Source organism: Botrytis sinoallii, assembly GCF_014898435.1.
Source record: "Botrytis sinoallii strain Bc 23 chromosome Unknown BSIN_001, whole genome shotgun sequence".
NCBI classification, from domain to species: Eukaryota; Fungi; Ascomycota; class Leotiomycetes; order Helotiales; family Sclerotiniaceae; genus Botrytis; species Botrytis sinoallii.
The window spans coordinates 4,815,912-4,836,891 of NW_024066028.1; the positions used below are offsets into that span (position 1 = coordinate 4,815,912).

At 38.5% G+C, this 20,980-nt stretch overlaps 4 protein-coding genes across 4 annotated transcripts; 1 reads left to right on the forward strand and 3 right to left on the reverse strand.

Moving 5' to 3' along the window:
• Nucleotides 1-1,019: 1,019 nt before the first annotated feature.
• On the forward strand, nucleotides 1,020-1,750 carry EAF02_001034 (uncharacterized protein; the record flags this gene model as incomplete). The annotated part of the gene is made up of 2 exons (XM_038897082.1): nucleotides 1,020-1,132; nucleotides 1,189-1,750. The coding sequence occupies 2 exons, from the start codon at nucleotides 1,020-1,022 to the stop codon at nucleotides 1,748-1,750; spliced, it is 675 nt and encodes a 224-aa protein (XP_038763941.1).
• A 361-nt stretch (nucleotides 1,751-2,111) lies between these two features.
• On the reverse strand, nucleotides 2,112-3,983 carry EAF02_001035 (uncharacterized protein; the record flags this gene model as incomplete). Its single annotated transcript, XM_038897083.1, has 4 exons — nucleotides 2,112-2,312; nucleotides 2,376-3,313; nucleotides 3,359-3,509; nucleotides 3,564-3,983. The coding sequence occupies 4 exons, from the start codon at nucleotides 3,981-3,983 to the stop codon at nucleotides 2,112-2,114; spliced, it is 1,710 nt and encodes a 569-aa protein (XP_038763942.1).
• A 600-nt stretch (nucleotides 3,984-4,583) lies between these two features.
• Nucleotides 4,584-9,293, reverse strand: EAF02_001036 (uncharacterized protein). The gene is made up of 9 exons (XM_038897084.1): nucleotides 9,011-9,293; nucleotides 8,571-8,783; nucleotides 6,586-8,514; nucleotides 6,310-6,525; nucleotides 5,998-6,259; nucleotides 5,681-5,950; nucleotides 5,312-5,634; nucleotides 5,013-5,243; nucleotides 4,584-4,924 (listed from the first exon to the last, which is right to left on the reverse strand). Exons 3-9 carry the CDS (start codon nucleotides 6,659-6,661, stop codon nucleotides 4,833-4,835), a joined length of 1,470 nt encoding a protein of 489 aa, XP_038763943.1. The 5' UTR covers nucleotides 6,662-8,514; nucleotides 8,571-8,783; nucleotides 9,011-9,293; the 3' UTR covers nucleotides 4,584-4,832.
• A 1,295-nt stretch (nucleotides 9,294-10,588) lies between these two features.
• On the reverse strand, nucleotides 10,589-11,960 carry EAF02_001037 (uncharacterized protein; the record flags this gene model as incomplete). Its single annotated transcript, XM_038897085.1, has 3 exons — nucleotides 10,589-10,988; nucleotides 11,063-11,357; nucleotides 11,564-11,960. The coding sequence occupies 3 exons, from the start codon at nucleotides 11,958-11,960 to the stop codon at nucleotides 10,589-10,591; spliced, it is 1,092 nt and encodes a 363-aa protein (XP_038763944.1).
• Between the last annotated feature and the right edge of the window lie 9,020 nt (nucleotides 11,961-20,980).

Below are 20,980 nucleotides of genomic sequence, written 5' to 3' on the forward strand. Positions count from 1 at the left end.
TGGAACGTTACACCAGCTGCGTTGGGATTGGCTGTTGATCCTTTTAGGACTTCGCCTCTTCATCCTCCTCCACTGACAAATCAATATTCAAAGGCAAAGGCTGAAAAGAAGAGAATAGGAAAGATGAGGTAGATCGTGAAGAGAGTAAGACAACTTTGTGGGGGTACGAAGTGCACAGCATTTTGCCCATGCTCCGTATAGCAAAGCAAAATAGATTTCTTCAGCATTCATACCTAATCGTCCCCGATTTCGGATATTACCATCGGTATAGAAATAGTGACATGCTGTCAAATATCCGATGAATTTATCCCATGAACAACCAACCAAGTCCATATATATCCCAGAATCTTATATTCACACCATGCTGAAAGGTATAATTGTGACGGAGATGAAGTCCGGAGAAAATACCATTCTCGTTTAGATAGGTGCACCTCCATAGATTAGCATTGGATCACTGTTTGTTTGACAACAATACTTTAGATAAGTATCTAGTACCTAAGTCGTGGGGATTGGGGGGGTGGGGGTTCTTCCGTGTTAACTTTTGACATCTCCGTAGACGTTATTGGACACGCGGAAGCAATATACATTTGTACTGTTCTAGTTCAATCAGCTAGACAGGCACAACTGGAGGTATGTAAGGCCCACTTGGGATGAAGACATTCACATATGTGATGAGAGTTGCTTAATCGCAATGCAAGTATATATTAAGACACTGCTTAAGTCTCTCGCTTCCGTTATTAGATCGAGATGATGAAGATATACATGAGACGACTAAAAAAAAGGCTGTTCGGGGCCGAGGTCGATTCTACAAAAAGAAGAGAGTCACGCGACCGGATCACGGGATCTGGAATGCTAAAATGGATCATCTGAATCATGTGATGATAAGCCCGCTGATAAGGCTAGCTTCGAATTTTTCAAATTCAATGTGAAGATTTTCGAAGTTAGAGTTTGAGAGGTAACAATACATTATCAAAACAATCTTATTCCACCACCTCACATATCATCTGCAATCATAGAAAATGGGTCGCGAACTCCAAAAGAAGAAGAATAGATCTGGAAACAATAAGATCAAGCACAAGCCAAAGTCTAAGCGTATCAATCCTTTAGGCAATGCAATCGTCGCTGCAAACTGGTAAGTTTGCTACACAGCTTTGTATGTTTCCAATTAATCCTAATCACTTATCACAGGAGACAAGATGAAACTCTTACACAAAATTACCGCCGCCTTGGCTTAACTAGTCGTCTCAATACCGTTACCGGTGGTATCGAGAAGAAGACTGCGGGATCCGAATCAAAAACCTCCACTGCGAACAAGCTCGCCATCTCAAATGCAATTCCAAAGAACTTTGCACCAACTGAAGCGCGAGTCGAGAGAGATCCAGAGACTGGAAAGATTATCAGGGTCATTCACGATGAGAAGAAATCAAATCCATTGAACGATATTCTGAACTCGGATGACGAGGATGGAGAAGGTTTCGAAGGTTTCGGTAATGAGGAGGGTTCCGCATCCAAAAACGAGATTGTAAAGATGTTGGAGGAACAAGCTTCAAGAGCAGGCGAGAAGAGGGAGAGACAACAGAGTGAGAGGGAGAAAGAATGGATTGAGAAGTTGGTCAAGAGATGGGGAGAGAACTACGGAGCCATGGTCAGAGACAGAAGATTGAATCCCATGCAACAAACGGAATCGGACATCAGAAGACGAGTACAAAAGTGGAAGGATGCTGGCGGGGTTGTTACTACCGAAGCATGAGGTTCTCTCTGGATGTTCGATGATGCATATCAGAATGGTGTCTGGCGTTTTGTGGGGGCTATAACTACGAAGAGGGTTAATAAAAGTCATATCAAATTCAAAGGGCCAGTTCTCTTGAAGTCAAGAACTGCGCAAATTTTTCATCCATTGTATTTCCCAAATTTGTGTTATTCTCCACATAGCATGATGTGCGGCTGTTTGATTGTCAACCCTAATTGGGAAAGGCAGCTTTCCATTGCCACAGAAGAGGCTTCTGGGCGCCAATAGCCAAGAAGCCAAGGTCATGAGTACGCTAAGTACATTCACAACATCAAAGAAATTAAAGCATTTCTGATCATTAAAAACATTATTTCTCGATACCCTAATCCTGCGCTTGGATAGGGAGCACTCTATATCCGAAACTGGACAATGTCCGTTTCCAAAACTTCCTTCTACATAACTCCAACATTCCAAATGCAAATCCTGCAAGCGCTATTACTTTTAATGCAAACTTTGATGGTATCAATGGCTTTGCAGCCTCTCCTTCTTCCTCTATTATTTCCTCTGTCTCGGGTAGATCGATCTGTTGAATCGTTAGTTGGGACATCTCAACGAGTCGATGGGAGTCAGTAAGAGAATAACATACCGTATCTTTACAGTCTGTTCCAGTAGCCCAAATCTCACTAGTCTCCAGCTTTACACCCTCGCCATCAATAGCGATAACTCTCACCCAACACCAAGCTTTTCTCTGAAACAAGATTTTAGTCTCAAACCCACTCTTCTTAACTTCAGCTACCATCTGAAATTTCTCTTCGCCTCCTTCTCCCCTGCCAGTCTTCGCTCCCTCCATAACCCATGCTCTAACCTCCGTAGCCCCATTCCAACTAACATACACGTTGTTCTGCACCACCTTCACATCCGGCACTGTATCGGGCCTGCCAATCCATGCATGTTTCAACACCTTATATGTCTGCACCGCTCCTGTATTGAATGTCTTTTGAGATCCAATATGAAAATCACAGAGAACTTCTCCTTCAGAACTATACTCAGTCCAAGCAGCATTGTACCCATATCCAACCATTACATTTCCATTTTCGAGTACCTGCATATTGCCTTGGCTAGCACTTAAGATTTTTCTCGGATTCACATATACGCGTACGATTTCCGCAGTCATGGCTTCAATATCGAGGGATACATGAATAGCACGGGAGCTCTCAACTTGCGGTCTCAATCCATAACGCGCCCCGTTGTCGAATAAGGTAATTCCCTTACGATCTGTAGTCCGATGAGCATCATGTTGCCAGCTGAATACTGTCGCTTTCCCCTCGGACAAATCCTTGAAACTATTCCTTTTTCCTCCAAGCTCCCAAAGAATCTCACCCGTCTTCCCATCAATATAAGACACGGATTGATAATATCTTGGACTGATCAGGTAATTTCCCAATCCATCTTTGTCAACACTATTGATGTGAAAGAAATCATACCCATGGCTACTTCTTAGTCCAGCACTTCCGGTTGGAAAATAGGAGTCTTCGGTGTTGAAATGTTCGGATGCGTGCCATTCGAATATAATCTCGTTGGTTTCTATGTTAATTTCTTGGATTACGGAATCCTAAACCCAGCCTTTACGGGTGCGACGACGATATTGGATGCCCATTTCTTTGAGAATGTATTGGGTTACTAAAGCGGTTCCTTCAGGTGTTATATGGAATTCGTGGAGGTCTCCTAGGACGTTGTTGCCAGCTGTTAGACGGTAGGCTTCTTTGTATTGGGAATCTAGCTGGATGAGATAGTCAGTATAGATCACATGTCTACATATCTGAGAGAAAAATACCAAGATATAAACTCCCTCCCCATGTGCCCCCACCGAATCATCACCCTGCCAAAAGGTCAAATAATCCACGTCTTTGCATCTCTGTACATTCAGCCCAAATGTCTCTCCATACGATGCATTCATCCAAACAAGATTCCCTTGGTGGTCATGGATCATGGGGCTTTGTCCCGTGATATGCACTTTATCACCTCTGAGAGATATCATCGTATATAATCCATCATCACATCTCGGATCATCTTGGAGGATATTAAGACGAGGAGAGATCAAGTCTGGGCGTGTTGTATAAGTGCGATTCGGATAGGCACCATAATCTCCAGCGTCAAACTCTGTAGATTGAATGTAAGGGAAGGTTTCTGGAGTCGCGTTGATGAGACGCCCAAAGAGGATGGGGATAAGGTGTGTGAATTGTGTTCCCCGCATTGCGTGATTTGGGAGTTTGGTGATGGAAAGAGGGGTATCGAATATGAAATAGCTGAACAGAAGGGTATCAAAAGGTGCTGCGTACTCAAAACTAAAGACAATTTTCAGGGGAAAAGGGGTTGAAAATCACAGAGACAAAATCAAGAATTTGAAACAGGATAAGACGCAAATGCAATAAATAACATCTACTAAAAAAGGAAAAGCACTCTTCAAAACCTCATATCGACTTTCCTCTCACATCTCAAAGACACAAAGACTCAGAGAATGAGCCTTCCCACAGTACAGACCGAAAGCATACATCCTCTTCTCCTTACGACGCGGCTGACGTTCTAGAGATAGCAAAGCAATGTGATCCATATGGTATCCATTCAAGACCGCCAAGCACAAATCATGATTTCTGAATAGGTGTCAAACTTTTGGAAATTTTCCTATAGTGGATATGTATGTAGATGGGAATGGGGAATTTTGGTCATTTAAGATTAACGCGCGGCGAACGTGCACGTATTGTGGGGATCTTTGCGTGTAAGGACGCGCCAGCGAGATGGAGCTTGTTTGGAGATTATTGATAAGGTATCGATATTTCACAATTTCAAGATGTCAAGCTTAAATTTTTGATTTTGAAGAATAGTTACTTGTGGTTCGATCTCTACCTGTCCTGAAGATGTATACAATCGGATAAACAGCTGAAGGAACCAGTAACAAATGTTAAAAAATAGGGGTTCATTGAAGCACAAACAACAAAAGAAATATGAAGTATCAGAAATTTCTTTTCAGCCGAATCATGCAGTATGTACGAATGAGATCTTGATCCGTTTCCACGCAATTGGGTGCAGGGTATCAGCCTCAGTTTTACGCAGTCCTTGCCTCTTCACGGTGATCAAAATGTATAGTTTTCTCCACAGCCACAGCAGCTTCCTCTGCCAATGCATTGTCTTCAAATACTATTCCCAAGATCTCCAGTTAGTGGTGCTCAATTGAATTCTCAAGTTGATATACGAATTCCACGAAACCAAAGACACAAACACTTACGAAAAGCAAGTTCTTCCAACTTGCGTCCCTGAGTCTCAGGATAAAAGAAGTATATCACGATTATCTCAATACAAATGGTTACGCAATACATAATAAGATATTTCCAGCCGATATTGGTCATACCGATGGGATTTACGTAGGTGGTGAAGAAATTAGCGGCTCGGACGAAAAATTGTTCGATGGAGATGCCACGAGAACGGTCCGCGTAGGGGAAGAGTTCTACTAGGTATGCTGTGGGGTTTTAGTATAGTTTGTGGGTTTGGATCTCAGCATTTGATAGGTCAGAGGATGGTACCTACTATACGCAAGTGCATTGTTCCCAATATTATAACAAGGCGAGTAGAGAAATATAAAGAATAGTGTGGTGATAGCAGCAGCTTTGTTGGGCCGATTGGTATCATATGCTAGCATAGCTCGTTGCATACTGATTGTCCATGCTATATACACAAAGAACATACTACAAGCACAGAGTAAAAACATAGTGCGGCGTTTATACCTTGGTACTATGAGGGCGGTTAAAGTTCCTGTGAAGAAAGACCAAGCTGTCGATCCGAGATTAATCATGGTTTTAGTGTTGATATCCTTGTAACCTATCATGGCAAGGATCTTGGAAAGGTAGAATCTGGGGTTGTTAAATCATGAGATGAGCGAATGAATAGGGCACTCACGAAATCAAAGTATTGCCAGACCATTGTGTGAAGACTCCCATGGCAGAAGCGAGAAATACCCGGCGTCTCATTCCAGGAGTACTCAACATGGACATCCAAGATCGTTTAGAAGCTTCTACTTCTAGTTTGATCGTTGTTTCAATCTGAGTCATTTCAGCACGAACGAATACCGAATCACGATTTCCTTCTGCATGATACTTGACCAAGATATCGAATGCTTCGTCTCGTCTGTCCTTGCTAATAAGGTACCGAGGACTTTCCGGCAGGAAGCTTTGTCTGTTGTTAGGAGTATCTTGGTAAATTCAAGATATATTTACAAGACGAAGATGATCTGAATAAGTGAGGAACAGGCTTGAAGAAGAGATGGTATTCTCCATCCCCAATCTGTATTGATGGTTGCAGTGCGAACGGTAATACCGGAGGCAACTAAAGATCCTACAAACCAAGATGCATTGAAGAGAGAAGTCATAACTGGCCTTTCTTTCGGGTATGCTAATTCACCAAGCATGGCTGATCCGGAGACAATTGCGAAGACAATACCAAATCCAAGAAACATTCTGGCAACGATGTACATCGCAGCTGTTTCAAGGTGAGTGTATACCCAATCAGAGGTGTTCAGATGGCCATACCATTGATGGAGAAGCCCTGAAGAAATGACCCAACGACTATCACAATAGACCCAAACATTATGGACCACCTACGCCCAAAACGTTGAGCAAGCATTGGTACGAACGGCACCGACAAAATAGCACCTAAGCTGTATGCCGCAGCCACAATGTCCAAAAGCTCTGCCTTCAGAGCATACGTCGAATTCCCAGCCCCGTCAATAGTCGGCTCACCAAAGTCTGTATTTCATCATCATCAATATTCCTCCGACCAATAAACTTACTAAACACTGAACTCACATTTATTCCAAGAAGGAATAAACTGCAATCCATTGATCATCTGAGAGTCGAACCCCGACGTCATCTCAATCCCCATACATGTTGGATATAGCAAGAGATACAAGATTCTTAAATTCCTTCTTCTCCACCAAGCCACCTTATCCTCATCAACAATCCTGGTGAGAACGGGATCTGCTTCATGACCCAGATTGACTAGACCCACTTTCAACCCTGTTTTCAAACCCGATCCCTAAAAATCTTCGAACTGTTGAAGAATATTGACGCCCAAAGATGTTTTATTCCAGAACGTTCTTTGGGTTCGGCGTTGAAGTGAATTGAGGAAGGTGGTATGGTATTCAATAACTAGACGCGGAAGAAACTAAACGAAAGTTGAATGCGTCCGATCGTGCAGATATAGCTTTTCAATATCCACATGAATGATTTCAGGGGGCTTTTGACCCCGCGCTGACTGCACACTTAGCGCCTTGGTCGGCATCTTCCTGTTGTACAAATAATGTAGCCAAGACGGTGTCAGGACCGAAAATCTCCAAGTCCCTGGATAAATAGGTTCGTGGGGGTCATGCGACCGGTATTTGAATTTATAGAATACATTCTACAAAAAGGTTGTTAATATGTGCAGGTAAAGCGGATTTTAGGAGACTTTTCCAAAATCAGAATTTTATTTCTTGTCTCCTTCCATATCCAAGAAGAAAGCCGGAGTTCCTGCAGCGACTTCATGCGCTGTGGAGAGCTAATGCATGTCAATTTGGGGGTGGAGATCTTCTAGAAGATGAGCTTCCTTCCGTTTCACTGCATATGTATGCACAGAATTGAAGATGTAGGGTTCGATTCAGGGAATATTACTCTTTCTCCGAGACTCCCGCTGCAAATACCGGGCCAATTCATCGTGAAAAGAAGTATGTACAACGGCAAACATGCTCATATCTTTCGAAATTATCTAGAAGTGACCCCCATCGTGTTTCGGCGGGTCCCGATTCTCTTTCCAAAGTCCAAGGCAAAATTCCAGATTCCAAACAGGGTTTGACGGCATCCAGAACGTTTTCCAAGTTCTCTCGAGTAGTTTTTGAATCGCCAGGATAGTAAGGTATAGATCGCACGTAATTGGGCTATTTGTTACACAAGTCCACAGAATGCAACTCATCTCCATTCAATTTTTCAAAATTGATTTTTCACGTAGTTGAATTTTAGTGACCTCATACCTCAAAATACGTGTTTCAATGGTCTCCATTCACACAGAATTGTGTATAATCTATACAAATTATGGTGCTTTATGCTGGGTATGTGACTTCCGAACCCTGAATTCTGGACCCTGTCAAGATCTGTTCGGTCTACGAAACTGCAGAAAGGCAAGTAGTATGACTTCCAGTCCACTTTGTAGTTATGGCGATCTTCGCGAAAAGACAGAATGTCCTTTTCATGATTGAAAAATATCACTGGACGAGCTGTGATATTTACAATAGTCAAATGGATCAAGCCAAAAGTAAGCTCGTGCCTCTTCAAGACGAGGCTTCGTGAACAGGAGCAAATACGGAGTGCAATAGGAATTGGCGTAGTTGATTTATATATTGTCCAGTGATGCTTGGTCCTTTTTCTTTTGGAGCCTGTTGCGAAATAAGGATGTAGAGGAGCGAACATTTGTTGGCTATGCAAAACAACTACTCGATGTTCTTCAAGCTCGCGTTCCGATGTGTATATTTGAAGCTCTGAAGGCAATTTGAGAAACTAGTAAAATTCCTAGTTTCACCAAAACCCTCCATGGTAGACTCTCCATGCTCCTAGCTAGCTATATCGAGCTGTAGCATTGGTATGCAACGTAAGCTAGAGCAACTACTCCTTGATAACACCAGGTATAGGATTCAAAAGTATGTAGTCAAGATTGCTTGTGGATGAGATGAGCTCGAGTCTCGCCCTCTGGCCTTTTACAACGACCTCACTTTGTCAATATTTCCGTGCTTGCTTCAATCGTATCGTAATCAATAACCTACCTCAAAGATGTGCCATCTAGGACGTGGTAGACCCCCAGAAAATGTATCAGAGAAAGTTATCTTGAGGTTCGTAGTCTGGAGATGTATGAAAACATCTCTTAGAGCCCATATTGTTGCGGATTGGTCTCTTGAACAGCAGTGCTTGTCGGGGGACGAAGCAGCTCAGCAATTAGCCCGAAGGCTTTCCTGCAACCACCACATTGATGGCTATCCCTACTTTCACCATCTCTTAGCTTCTGAACACATGGCAATCCCGCAAGACCTTCGTTCGCGATACCTCCCCAGCATTGATGCGTAGACCTCTGCACCAGCTACATCTCTTCCAGATATGCCATTATTTCGCGAGTTATTGGAGACTTTGCAAGCTTCGCGATAGATTCATCGGAGTTGACTGCCCAAAATGCCGTGTGAATTTCAAATACCTGATGCACTGCACTCACCTCATTGCCATATTTGAGCGTCGATATGTTTCATAGACTAGGAGGTCGAGTATACTAGGTCGAATCTACTAATGGTTCCGCGGTCGAGGAAATCCGCAGATAGCAAAGCATTAAATCGAAGGGCTCGGCTTGTTCGGGGGGCAACTCAGTTTGCTGTACCAGGAACTTTAAATCAAAGGTGTTGTGCATTAAGTGTATCAATCTGCAGAGAGCCTCTTAATCGCGGTTGCTCGAATAATCCAGGAAAAGGAGCAAAACAAAGTCATAAGGTGTTGTTCGCATCTCAGTCTAACTAGCTAGATGCCGATTTTGGGGGTCCATTAGCTCAGAGCTTGGGATGTCGACTGAAATGATTACGTAAGATGGATCATTCCCGCACTTCTTCCTCACATTTTCCGACGACTCCCCATTACCAAGACCATGCAACTCAAGTGAGGACTAAACTCCATACGCTGTTCAATTCCACTCGCAGAATAGGGATTTCTTCGTGTGGATTATGGTAGACTTCTGAAACAACAGGTAATGTTGATTACAACGTGGTAGATTGTAATCCCCGAGAGCCCACTTAGACCTGCTCCATGAGATGAACGCGTTGGTAAAATATATCTCAAATTGATATCTGACCATGGTAGATCGAAGGATTCCAAGATCCCAAAATTCCAAGATTCCAAGAGTTTTCATTCATTCATATTAAATGCCTTAGTTCGAGAGGATCACGGCATAAGGCAGCTTTCAAGTGGAGGCCTATCAAGACAGTGTCGTCTGCCCAAAGTGGTAAATTACGGCTGATATTGAGGCTAAAGCTAAATATACAGCCTACAAGTCTCTGCCTAGGAATGAATTGTGTCTATAATAGCGGGGGTTAATCTGATAATGGTAGACTACTACCGATGTTGTGATTCAGTAGATTCAGCTGGACTTCGACTTGTTAGATCCGACCGGATAAAAGTCAATCTGCTCTCAAGACCTTGTACCAGCTCTTTCAAGTATACAAAACCTGTTTCCTTGATACGCGTGAATCTATATAAGATCTGTTCCTTCTGCATGTTTGAGCTCTAGCTATTGGATCATTCGAAAGAGGCAACAAATACTTCGGTGATAGTGCTTGTGGTGTTATGTTTAAGTCTCGTCGATACTTTACATTCAATCACAGGTAAAGATTCCATTTGAAGACGAGATATTCAACCATCATTTACCATGAGTTATTCGTCGCAGAAATAAAACATAGGTAGTGAAAGTTCACTACTTTGATGAGAAACAACTCACAGGCCAAGCCCCGAAACCCCGTTAATATACACCCAAGATAACAGAAAATGCAGATATTCTTCCCTGGGTCTCCCATAAATAAACGCGCAATCATTTTTGATTCTGTACATCCTTCCCTTAAGTCAAGACAAGAGCCACTTCAGTGCCTAAGCATCTTCTGCCATGCTAAACCTTTATCTCACATCTCATAACACACAATCTATTTTGGCATACTCCCCTTCTCACAATTTTTCCACCCTAAATTCTCAGAATCTGAACCTTCATATCACAAACTTCGGTCCAATCTTTCCACCCCGAACAAGACTTTCTCGATCAAACCTTCTCACTCCAATCTCCATCAGCTGCCTCGCCACCATAAAAAAAGAATAGAAGTAATTCCGCGATCAGCGCAGGCATAAAACGTAAGACAAAAATTATACCTAATAGCCACGCCAAAGCCACAAAGACTTCACACAAAGTATCCCAAAAGCTCTCTTCTGGTTCGAACTTCGAGGGTGGATTGGGACATGACTTGTCGAAATTTTGTAATACCTGACGATCGTTGACACCCCCAGTAGTGAGATATGGCTCGTCAACAGGCATAAACTCTTCGATATCATGAGTAGAAAAAGATGGAGTCAATGTAGGAATGCCCATTCCATATGGAGGAACATGTCCACCAATCCCACCATGGCTACGACCTGGATTTCCTTTCTTGCCTGAAAGTGTTTTACTTGAAGTCATCCAAACAAGCCAGATGATGGAACCTCCGAACAAAATGTATGCACCCAGAACTCTGGGCCTCACATTACGTGAAAAGCCCCGGTAGATTTTTTTAAGAGACGTGCGAGGACGAGGAGGTCGATTCCGGAGCCAGAATCGTAATCAGAGCTACCTCCAGATGAATATTTCTTGGAGGCAAAAGGAAGATCAATAATACCGTTAATGGTATGATACTCATAGAATTCGCTTGGAACGCTGGATGCAACAACATGACGAGAAGACCCAGTAGAGAACGATGTCGCTTTGGGAGGAGTGGTGTTGATTGAGTTTTCTTTGTATAGGGCGTGATGGAAATGATTCTTCGGGCTTGCGAGTAGCACTAGGTGTTGAGGGTGCTGTGGAGACTTTGTTGATGCATGCGTGGAAGAAGTGTACGATGCGTCAGACGTGTGTACTGGACTTGGGACAGCAGTAGAAGCGATTGGTCCAGAAACAAGTAGGGGCGATTCCGTCTGAGAAATGACACCCTTAATGATAACAGGCTCAGGCGGCGAAATAGCGGTAGTAGGTAACTCTTTCCCTTACTTGCAAGAGGACTACTCATTTTTGGCGCAGTTGTTCTAGTCTTAACCTGTGGAGATAGCGGAAGATCACGATCGGGAATGGCAAATTGATTTGTAGCCATTGCCTCAGCGATCTTTTCCCTAACAGTCGAGCCAGAATCCGACGAAGAAATGCTAGGAGCATCTTTGTAACGTAAACTTATCTTACCAGCAAGGGCAAAAGCAATCGGGCTCGTACGAAGCGTTGAGCCAGGACTACTTAGAATCTTTGAGATCAAAGTTCTTCCACTTCTGTCCTTGTCTTTGTTATCCCCCTTAGGAATCTTCCAAGTCCGTGTTGGAGTCTCGGGGGTTCTACAAGCGGGACAATTGCTCTCGGATTTCTCGGGTGAGGTAGATGGAGGCGTACTGGGATTCATCTTGATTTGGGGATGTGCACTAGCTGCGACACTTCTTGGTATTTTGGTGGGTTTCTAGAGTGGCGGAAACCCTTGGAGTCTTCTATGGTGATTAGTCAGTTACTGTAAAGTTTTTGCTAAGATAATAGGGAGAGTGGTAACATGGAAAAAGCAGGATGGAAGATAAAAGAAAGGAATGGTGGAACAGAAATTGACTATACCTTTACTGAAAACCATGTTAATTGTCATAGTTCTACAATTCTTGATTCTCTGTAAATTTTCCGAACTGAATAAATCGATTTGAATGTGGTTTAGAGTTGAAATTGAAAACCATCTATTGAGATGTTTTCGCATCAAATGAGTGGATTGGGAAAAGAAATCTTCATGTATCTATCCCGAAGATTTCAATACGGTGAATTGATACTGATGAAACGGTTGCTATTGTTGATGCGCGTAAATCGTAACTTCTAGTGTTTGAGAATACTTGTTTAGGTAATGATGTCACAAGAGTGAATATCTACCTACCGTAGCAAGCGAACCGAGTGAAGGGGCTATGTGAAATTTTTGAAGTTGACTTTTGCAAGTGAATTTACTAGTTCCAGAGAATTTGTATTAGACTCGAGTTGTTAGTGATAGATTCCACAATGATAGAGAATCATCTAGTACCGTAGATGTGAATTTCGGAGTCTATCAACCTTCAGACAGTATCCCCTATAATCTAATCATTTCATCTTCTAGCAAAACTTACGGTTCAGTATGCACGAAGAATAATGGAAAATTCTCGATCAAGATTCTAGATCCTCGGATAGTAAGTCTTTTCCAAAAATTCATTTTATCCATCTCTCGTCTCAGACTCACCTCTGCAACTGCTTTGTGTTTAAGCACATCAACGTCGTCTAGCCACCATATCAAAAATATACTGCAAAAATCTCCTCTCATTATCAAATTCAGAGAAATTCCTACATCATACTTGACTAGTATGATGCGAGTAATGAACAAGAAAGAATTGCTTCATAATCTACCACAATTCAGCATGAAGCAAGGTTACTAGCTTGCTAGTTCTAACTTCTGAACCGTAACATCTCAATCTTCTGAAGTCTTCATCAGAGTACTGCCACCCAAGCTCCCACTCGAAACCACTTAACCAACCGTAATAATTTCAAAATCTATATACGCAATCCTCTTCATGGAATTCCTCAGAATGTAGTACATTATAACAGAAGACGAATTCTCTCCACAAACCCACGTACAAATTCGAATGACTTCCAACACACAACAAATTTCGAAGGAAACTTTTTCTTCGAAATACGACCCTTTCGCAATCGATTTAGATCATAATTATTAAACCAAATTGATTGCAATTGCCCCCAAGTGATTCTGACTAGTAGTTGTTGTGATACTGTTATCAACACTTTAAATATAAAACTCACACAAAAATTCGCGTAAAATTTTCACTTTAAATCTTCAAAATAAGAATATAACTTCTAATATAGATTGTTACAATAATCCATCAATACTTCGGGATACAGCTATAATAGAGGCTTCTTCTGAAGCCTTCATCATATTAAATACTTATCCCATTATTGTCCTAAATACCCCAATACCTTCAAGCCCTTTTTCGCCTTCTGAAAACCCTCAATTCGAAATCTCTAGCCCTATTCTACCAACCAATCAATCAACCAATTCTGAAAAAAGAGTTAAAGAGTTCAATCTACTTAATAACTTCTTTATTACTCAAGATACAATCAATACTATTTATATATTCAATCAGAATAAGAAATAGTATCCTACAATACCCTTTAGCAATTAGAACAAACAATCTAGAATATAAAATAAGGCAATTATATTAAGAAAGCGATCCTAAAAGCAAGAGATTTTATAATACTAGCTTCAATTCTTTTTCAATTATATAATGAGCAATCGAAGTTATTAGATCTCCTAAAGATCTTTAGAGAATATATTGAAAAAGGAAAGCTTATTATAGCCTTCAATATTATTGCATTCCAAATCACTCACCTCAAATTAGCTATACAGAAAATCGAATCTCAAACTAAAACACTAGCCAAAAATCCAATCCCAATTATTACAATACCAACTAAATCAACTTTTGTAATTATAGCAAAAGAAAGAGAATGGAATCTAGTTAGTAAAGGAAAAGCTATTAAGCCTATTCCAATAGACAAAAAGATTGAAATCACTCAAAAACGCTTAATCCTAATCAAACCAGAAATCCCAAACTCTACTTCCTTCTCCTCTTTAACTATTTGAAATAAAATAAACGAAGCCTTTCAAAAGAGTGGAATTAAAGAGCCAGTTATTGCAGCAACTACTCTATCCTTCAATAATAATATCATTATTATAGCAAAACGATCCCTTTACATTACAATTCCTCTTAGAAAAGAAAACTATTTGGAATAATATTATTAAATTCGAGAGGATTCAAAAGGATCAAGAATGGCATAAAGTTATTATCCACAAAATCCCAATAAGAGAATTCTCAGGACCGAAAGGAATGGATCTTATTTTAGAGGAAATCAAAACCTTTAATCCAGATTTCAAACCAATCAGAACCCCCTTCTGGCTCACATTAGTTTTCAAAAGAGCTTATCAATGAGAGGGAGCTATAGTTATTGCTTTTGCCACAAAATCAGAAGCAAAATTAGCTATTCGAAAGCGATTATATATTGCTGGAAGTAGTACAAAAGTAGAAAACTTTTATGAATCGAAATCAATTATACAATACCAAAAGTGTTAAGGGTTTAGATATCAAAATGCTTACTATAGAAGAAACCCTTTTTGTGGTTTATATAGAGGCAAATATATTATATTAGTATATTTGTATATGGTATATAATATTAGAGAAAGTTCTATTAATACTTAATAATGAAATACTCGAACTACTAAAGGAACTATACAGCAAATTCAAAAACATACGAAATCTACTAGGCTATTCAACAAAAATCGAATAATACTCATTAATAAATCATATCAATATTCGAATCATTTAAATAAATCTTAATCGAAATTCACAAGCTATAGAGAAAATTCTATAGCTTGCAATAGAACTCAATATCGATTTTATTATTATTCAAGAACCTTGGATTATCAAAAATGAAAATGATTATTCAAATACAAGATCAACTATACACTCTAATTTCACACAAACACTTCCGAGATTCGATCCCAAATACCAACCATGAACACTATTATACACTTCAAAAACCCTTTAATTTACAATCAACCTTTCTCCCGATTCTCTAAGAGATCCTGATATTCAGATCTTCAATTATCGAAATGGAAATAAAACCTTTTAAATAGTTAATATTTATAATGAAATTGATTAAGCTAAAGAAAAAGGCTTTATAATTAAAAGATGCTTATACAATTCAATGATTATATAAGAAACCATTCTCCTAAACGACTTCAATTCTCATCATCCATAGTGGGATCCTTTTTTGGAGAAGAGTGGAAATGCTGATCAATTAATCGAATGATTTGAAGATCAGAACCTTATTCTTTTTAATAAATCTGATTTTAGTACCTTTTATTGTATTAATCTCCTTAATCCAAATATTATTAACCTTATATTAGCCTCAGAAGGAATCGCCTTTTAAATCCAAAACTAGCAAATACTTTTAAATACAGAATCCGATCATACAGGAATATTATTCGAGCTAAAGAGAAAAGAAGCAAGTTCCCTTAATATAACATTGCTAGCTAAATATAATACAAAGCTAGCTAATTGGAATAAATTCGAATTGATATTGAAATCAGAATTATTATATTCCTCTATTCTCTCTATTCTAATATTAATAATTTCATCTAAAGAGGATTCACTAAATGGTTTGAAAGAAAGAAATAATTATTCTAATCTGGATCAAGCAGTAAGCGAACTTACAAGGATTATCCAAAAAGCTACTGAAAATTCTATACCTAAAGCTTTGTCAACTAGAAGAGCGAAGCTATAATGAACCCCCGAATTAATAAATCTTCGAAAAGAACTAGAAAGAGTAAAACAATCAATTGAATTGAATCTGGAAAACTCAAGCCTTAAAGAAGAATATCGAATTGCTAAAAACAAGTATTTTCAGGCTATTAAAACAACTAAAAAGAATTATTAGAATGAATTCCTAGAAAAAGAGAATATACAGACAATATTCAAAGCAATAGCTTATACAAAGGATTATCAAGATCAAAGGATATTGAACATTTCAATAGAAAGCTCTTTTGAAGAAAAATGCTCTGCTTTTAGATCAACTCTATTCCCACCTTCTTCTATCACTCCAAAACCATAATGGGAAGGATATAAGTAATCCAAGAAATGAAAATGGCCTAGTCTTTCACAAATCGAATTAAGTAATACTTGCTTAATCAAAATTCAAGGAAAAACCCCTGGCCCAAATAGAATCATTCAGAAAATCATTATAAAAGTATACAAAGTAATTCCATGGATCTTTTTCAATCTATTCAGTAATCTAATCAATTTAGGATATTACTCATAATACTGGAAACAAGCTATTGGAGCGATTCTAAAGAAACCTTCAAAACCCAATTACTTAGTCCCAAAAGTATATAGAGTTATTGTATTTCTAAACTGTTTTGGAAAGATTAGCAAAAGGATTTTAGCTTAAAGATTAGACTATTTAGCAGAAACTATTAATCTATTATACAAGAGTCAAATTGGAGGTCGATAAAAGAAATCAGCAATTGATGTAGCCCTTCTTTTAATTATCGAAATCAAAAGAAACAAACAAATTCACAAAAAGATCTTAGTTCTATTTATGGATATAAAGGGAGCCTTCGATTATATTTCAAGAAATCGATTACTAGATATTTATAAGAAATTGAAACTGCCAACAAATCTTATCTTCTGGATAGCCTCTTTTCTATAACAAAGATAGCTAAAACTTTCTTTCAATAATCAAATCGAATCCTTTAAGCCTATTTCAACTGGAATATCACAAGGCAGTCCAATTTCTCCAATCCTTTTCCTAATATATATTAGAGAATTATTCTTTTCAAAATCGATTAAATTTCTCTCCTATATTGATGATATTGCTTTAATTATAAACTTATTCTTATAAAAAAAGAATATTAGATTTCTTGAGAAAGCTATAAAGCAAATCTATAAACTCAGCTCGAAAAATGCGATTCAATTTGATTTAGTAAAGACAGAATTAATGCACTTCTCAATATTCAAGCTAACCAAAAACTTCCCAATTATATTACTCAATTCGGATATTATTAAACCTCAATCTTTAATTAGATGGTTAGATATATAATTCAATCCAAATCTTAAATTCAATCAATATATTAATATCTGAATTATATAAGTAAAAGGAGTCTTTTATTAAATAACTTGGCTAGTAAATATTAAAAAAGGCCTAAGTCCTAAAGCTTTTCGATAATTATATATAGTTTGTGTGATTAGTATAACTGATTATAAATTAGTGATTTAATGAAGAGAACAAGTCTACTTCAAGAATAAAATGCAAGCTTTTCAAAACCTAGCTTTTCGAAAGATACTAGGAGTTTTCAAAACCGTTCTAATTCTTTTAATAGAAATCGAATCGGAATTAAAATCAGTAAATATCCAATTAAACTCAAATATTAAGCAATACACTTTTCGATTAATAAAACTCTTACTCAAATATCCAATCAATATCGAAAAAGCTACTTTAGCATATCAATACGCTAATCGGGAAGCGATCAACACTTCTCAAAGAAAGCTATACAAGCTAATTCAACTCGATAGAATTAGGGAATCAATTGATAAAAAATTTGATTCATTCTCTTTCGAAAAGATTATCCATTTTCACTTCTCTTTATAGAAAAAGGAAATCCCTTTTAAAGTTAATATTAGCTAGACTTTAAAAGAAAATATAGCAATACTCCACAATATCATTTTTAAACATAGAGATCAAAATACTATTTACATTTATACAAATACCTTTTCCACTAAAAAGGGAATAGGTATTGGTATAGGAATAATATCAATATAATCAAATGATTAGATTTCATATCAAGAATAAGTTAATATTAAAAGCAATCAACTAATCTATAATGAAAAGCTATATGGAGTTACCCAAGCTATCAAATATACTAGCTCAATTGTTAATAGTGGAAAGAAGTTTAAGGTCTATTCAGATAATCAAGTAGGCCTTTTTCGATTGAAAACACCCTTAGACTATTCAGGGCAAGTATACCAAATTCGAGCAATCAAGGTAGTCGAAGCTATTATAGCTAAAGGATCTGAAATATCCTTGAATTGGATATCAGGGCATATATTAGTTAAAGAAAACGAGCTAGCAGATAAGCTAGCAAAAGAGGCTATTATAATACAATTCACCTCAAATAAAACTAGTTTTGGATTGTTAGAAATAATAATTAAAAAATCCTCTCTCAATCAATAAAGTTTCAACTCTCAATCAATATAAACTCAAATCCAATTAATCGGCATTAATCTATTCAAAGCTATTTTTATAGAAAATTGAATCGAAAATTAAACTACTAATTGAAACTAGTCGAAATATTGCTAATATACTCTTCCAATTGAAATTAGATTATGGATATATCAAATTATATCTATATCAATTCAATCACTCTAATAATAGATATATATGCGGTAATATTGAAATATCGCAACACCTCCTAATTAGCTGTCCTATATACAAAACAGAAAGAAAAGAGATATTCCAGAATATATTATTATCGAAAATCACTATACAATTTCTATTGCATACCAAAATAGATATCGAATTAGCTATCAAATTTATCAATATCACCAAAATCGCTACAAGAACATAACATCTAGCAAGAACTCTTAAACAAGAAGTAATAGAGAAAGGAATAATAGTGGAAGAGGAGAGAGAAAAAGAGAATGAAAAAAAAGCAGTTGAGGAAATAAAAGGAGGGCTTGATTTTCTCACAATTTCTTGATTATTAGAATTTTCTTATTATATGCAATGCGTATAATGAGCAAACACTATTCCCCAGCATTTGTTTTCACTTCCCTAATAAAATCATAACCAATATTGTAAATCAAAAAGTTACCTGTTGAGCCCATCAGGCCCAGTCGTCCTATATAGTCTTAGACTAAAGGTGGACGTAAATTCAATCAATCAATCAATCAATCAATCAATCAATCAATCAATCAATCGAATGACTTCCAGAGACATACTCACCATCAACCTATCAACTTTTCAAAAAAAATCAACATCCGCTCGACAAGAAACTTTTCTCGATAACATCTATCCTAATTGAGAACTCTGAAATCTCGTAGATTTTTCTCGAGAGAAATCGATTGTACAAAATAACTCCTGCAACGTCTGAATAGAGTAAGCATTCGTCCAACCTGATTAATCTACAACTTTCCTCTTCTGTTCATACACATCCAGAACTATATTCTAACATCTCATCTCATCTCACCTCTCATTCATCCTTCCCCGATTAATCTAACGACAATACAGAAACTCACTCCAAAGATGTCTCCACGACCAAGATCAAGACCAAGATCTATCCCCTCGCTCTACTCCCTCTCCGGCGCCTCCTCGCTTACCAGCATAATTTCCACTCCAACCAAACCCATCCGCATCCAGATCTACATTTCGCTCCCGCTCCCCTCCTCTATCGCACCCAATCCCAATTTCGATAACAACCCCACCCCATCCCCCTCAGAATTCATCTTCCCCATCCCCTCCAGCGGCGACCCATCCGAAACTTCTCCTCTCCTCTCCCCTCCCCACCAATGTCTGCCACGCAAACCCTGCACCTGCAGCCATCCCAAACACACCTGCTGCCTACACCAAACCGCCTCAACCACCAAACCCTCTGCCATCCAATTCCGGAACTGTTCCATCCAGCGCTCCTCACTCCTCAACATCCAGATAATCTCCGATATTCTACTAATCTTCTGTCTCGCCATCATAATACTCTCTCCATTTCCAAGCCGCGCCGGAAATGAAACTTCAACTCTACAGCGAGATATTCAATCCTCGCATAAATGTTCACTCTCGCATATCTTCACAGCCCAGATGATCTCATCAACACAAATTTTTCCGTGCAAGCCCAAACACAGAAACTCGATACCCCCAACTCAAAGGCATCGAATTCGCAATCGTCTGTTTCGCAATCTTTGTCATATGTTCTATCATGCGAGCGACAAGTTATGTAATGAGTATATGGGGACTATGTTTTGGAGGGGAGGGATCGGATGGTAATGGGGATATCTTTGAAGAAGCAGAAGAAGAGATGATGGGTTTATAGTCACAGAAGAGAATCGATGCAAGACAATATCGTTTAAGCGAGTGGAGGACAGTGCGAGAGAAGCGGGGGGAGGGGGAAGTTTAAAAACAAAGAAGCAATGACGAGTTCACTCTTAGTCTAATCGTCGCTTTTCCAACGAGCGTAACGACTCTTGCAGTAGACTTCTATAAAGGTCTATACGCTAGGGGCCTCAATACCTATAATATAAGCTTGAAACCTCGATTAAGCCTGAAGAATTGAAAATCTTGATTACAAATATTTTATACTTTTCCTAATGTATACCTTTGAGCTTTTAAGATTAGATACAAATCAATCACCAAAAGTATATATGTATAGTTTAGTATAAATCCTTATGCAAACTAATATAATAGTTTGTAATCTATATTTCTAAAGAAATAGTTTGCAATCTATATTTCTAAAGAAATATAAAAAACCTTTAAATGTCATAAGTTACAGTCACAGAAGAGAGTCAATACAAGACAATATCGTTCAAGCGAATGAAGAACAATACAAGAGAAGCAGGGAGGGATATTTAAAAACAAAGGAGAAATGACGACCTCGTTACACCCACAGAAGAGAATCAATACAAGACAATATCATCTACCTAATCAACTAATCAACTAAAAAATAACACAAAAAAGCAAAAAAAGCAAAAAAAGCAAAAAAAAGCAAAAAAAGCAAAAAAAGCAAAAAATAAAAATAAGCGAAGGGAAAGGGCGGGCGGGCTAGCGGGGGGTGGGCAGGCATAGAGGCGTTGAACGTTAACAAATCATCAA

Excerpts from the sequence above, each read along its gene's own strand:
- EAF02_001036 (XM_038897084.1), bottom strand. The coding sequence starts at position 6,661 with ATGGGGATTGAGATGACGTCGGGGTTCGACTCTCAGATGATCAATGGA. Across the intron at positions 6,526-6,585 it reads TATTCCTTCTTGGAATAAAT|ACTTTGGTGAGCCGACTATT; the intron begins GTGAGTTCAGTG and ends GATGAAATACAG. Across the intron at positions 5,951-5,997 it reads ATTCAGATCATCTTCGTCTT|CTTCCTGCCGGAAAGTCCTC; the intron begins GTAAATATATCT and ends CAACAGACAAAG.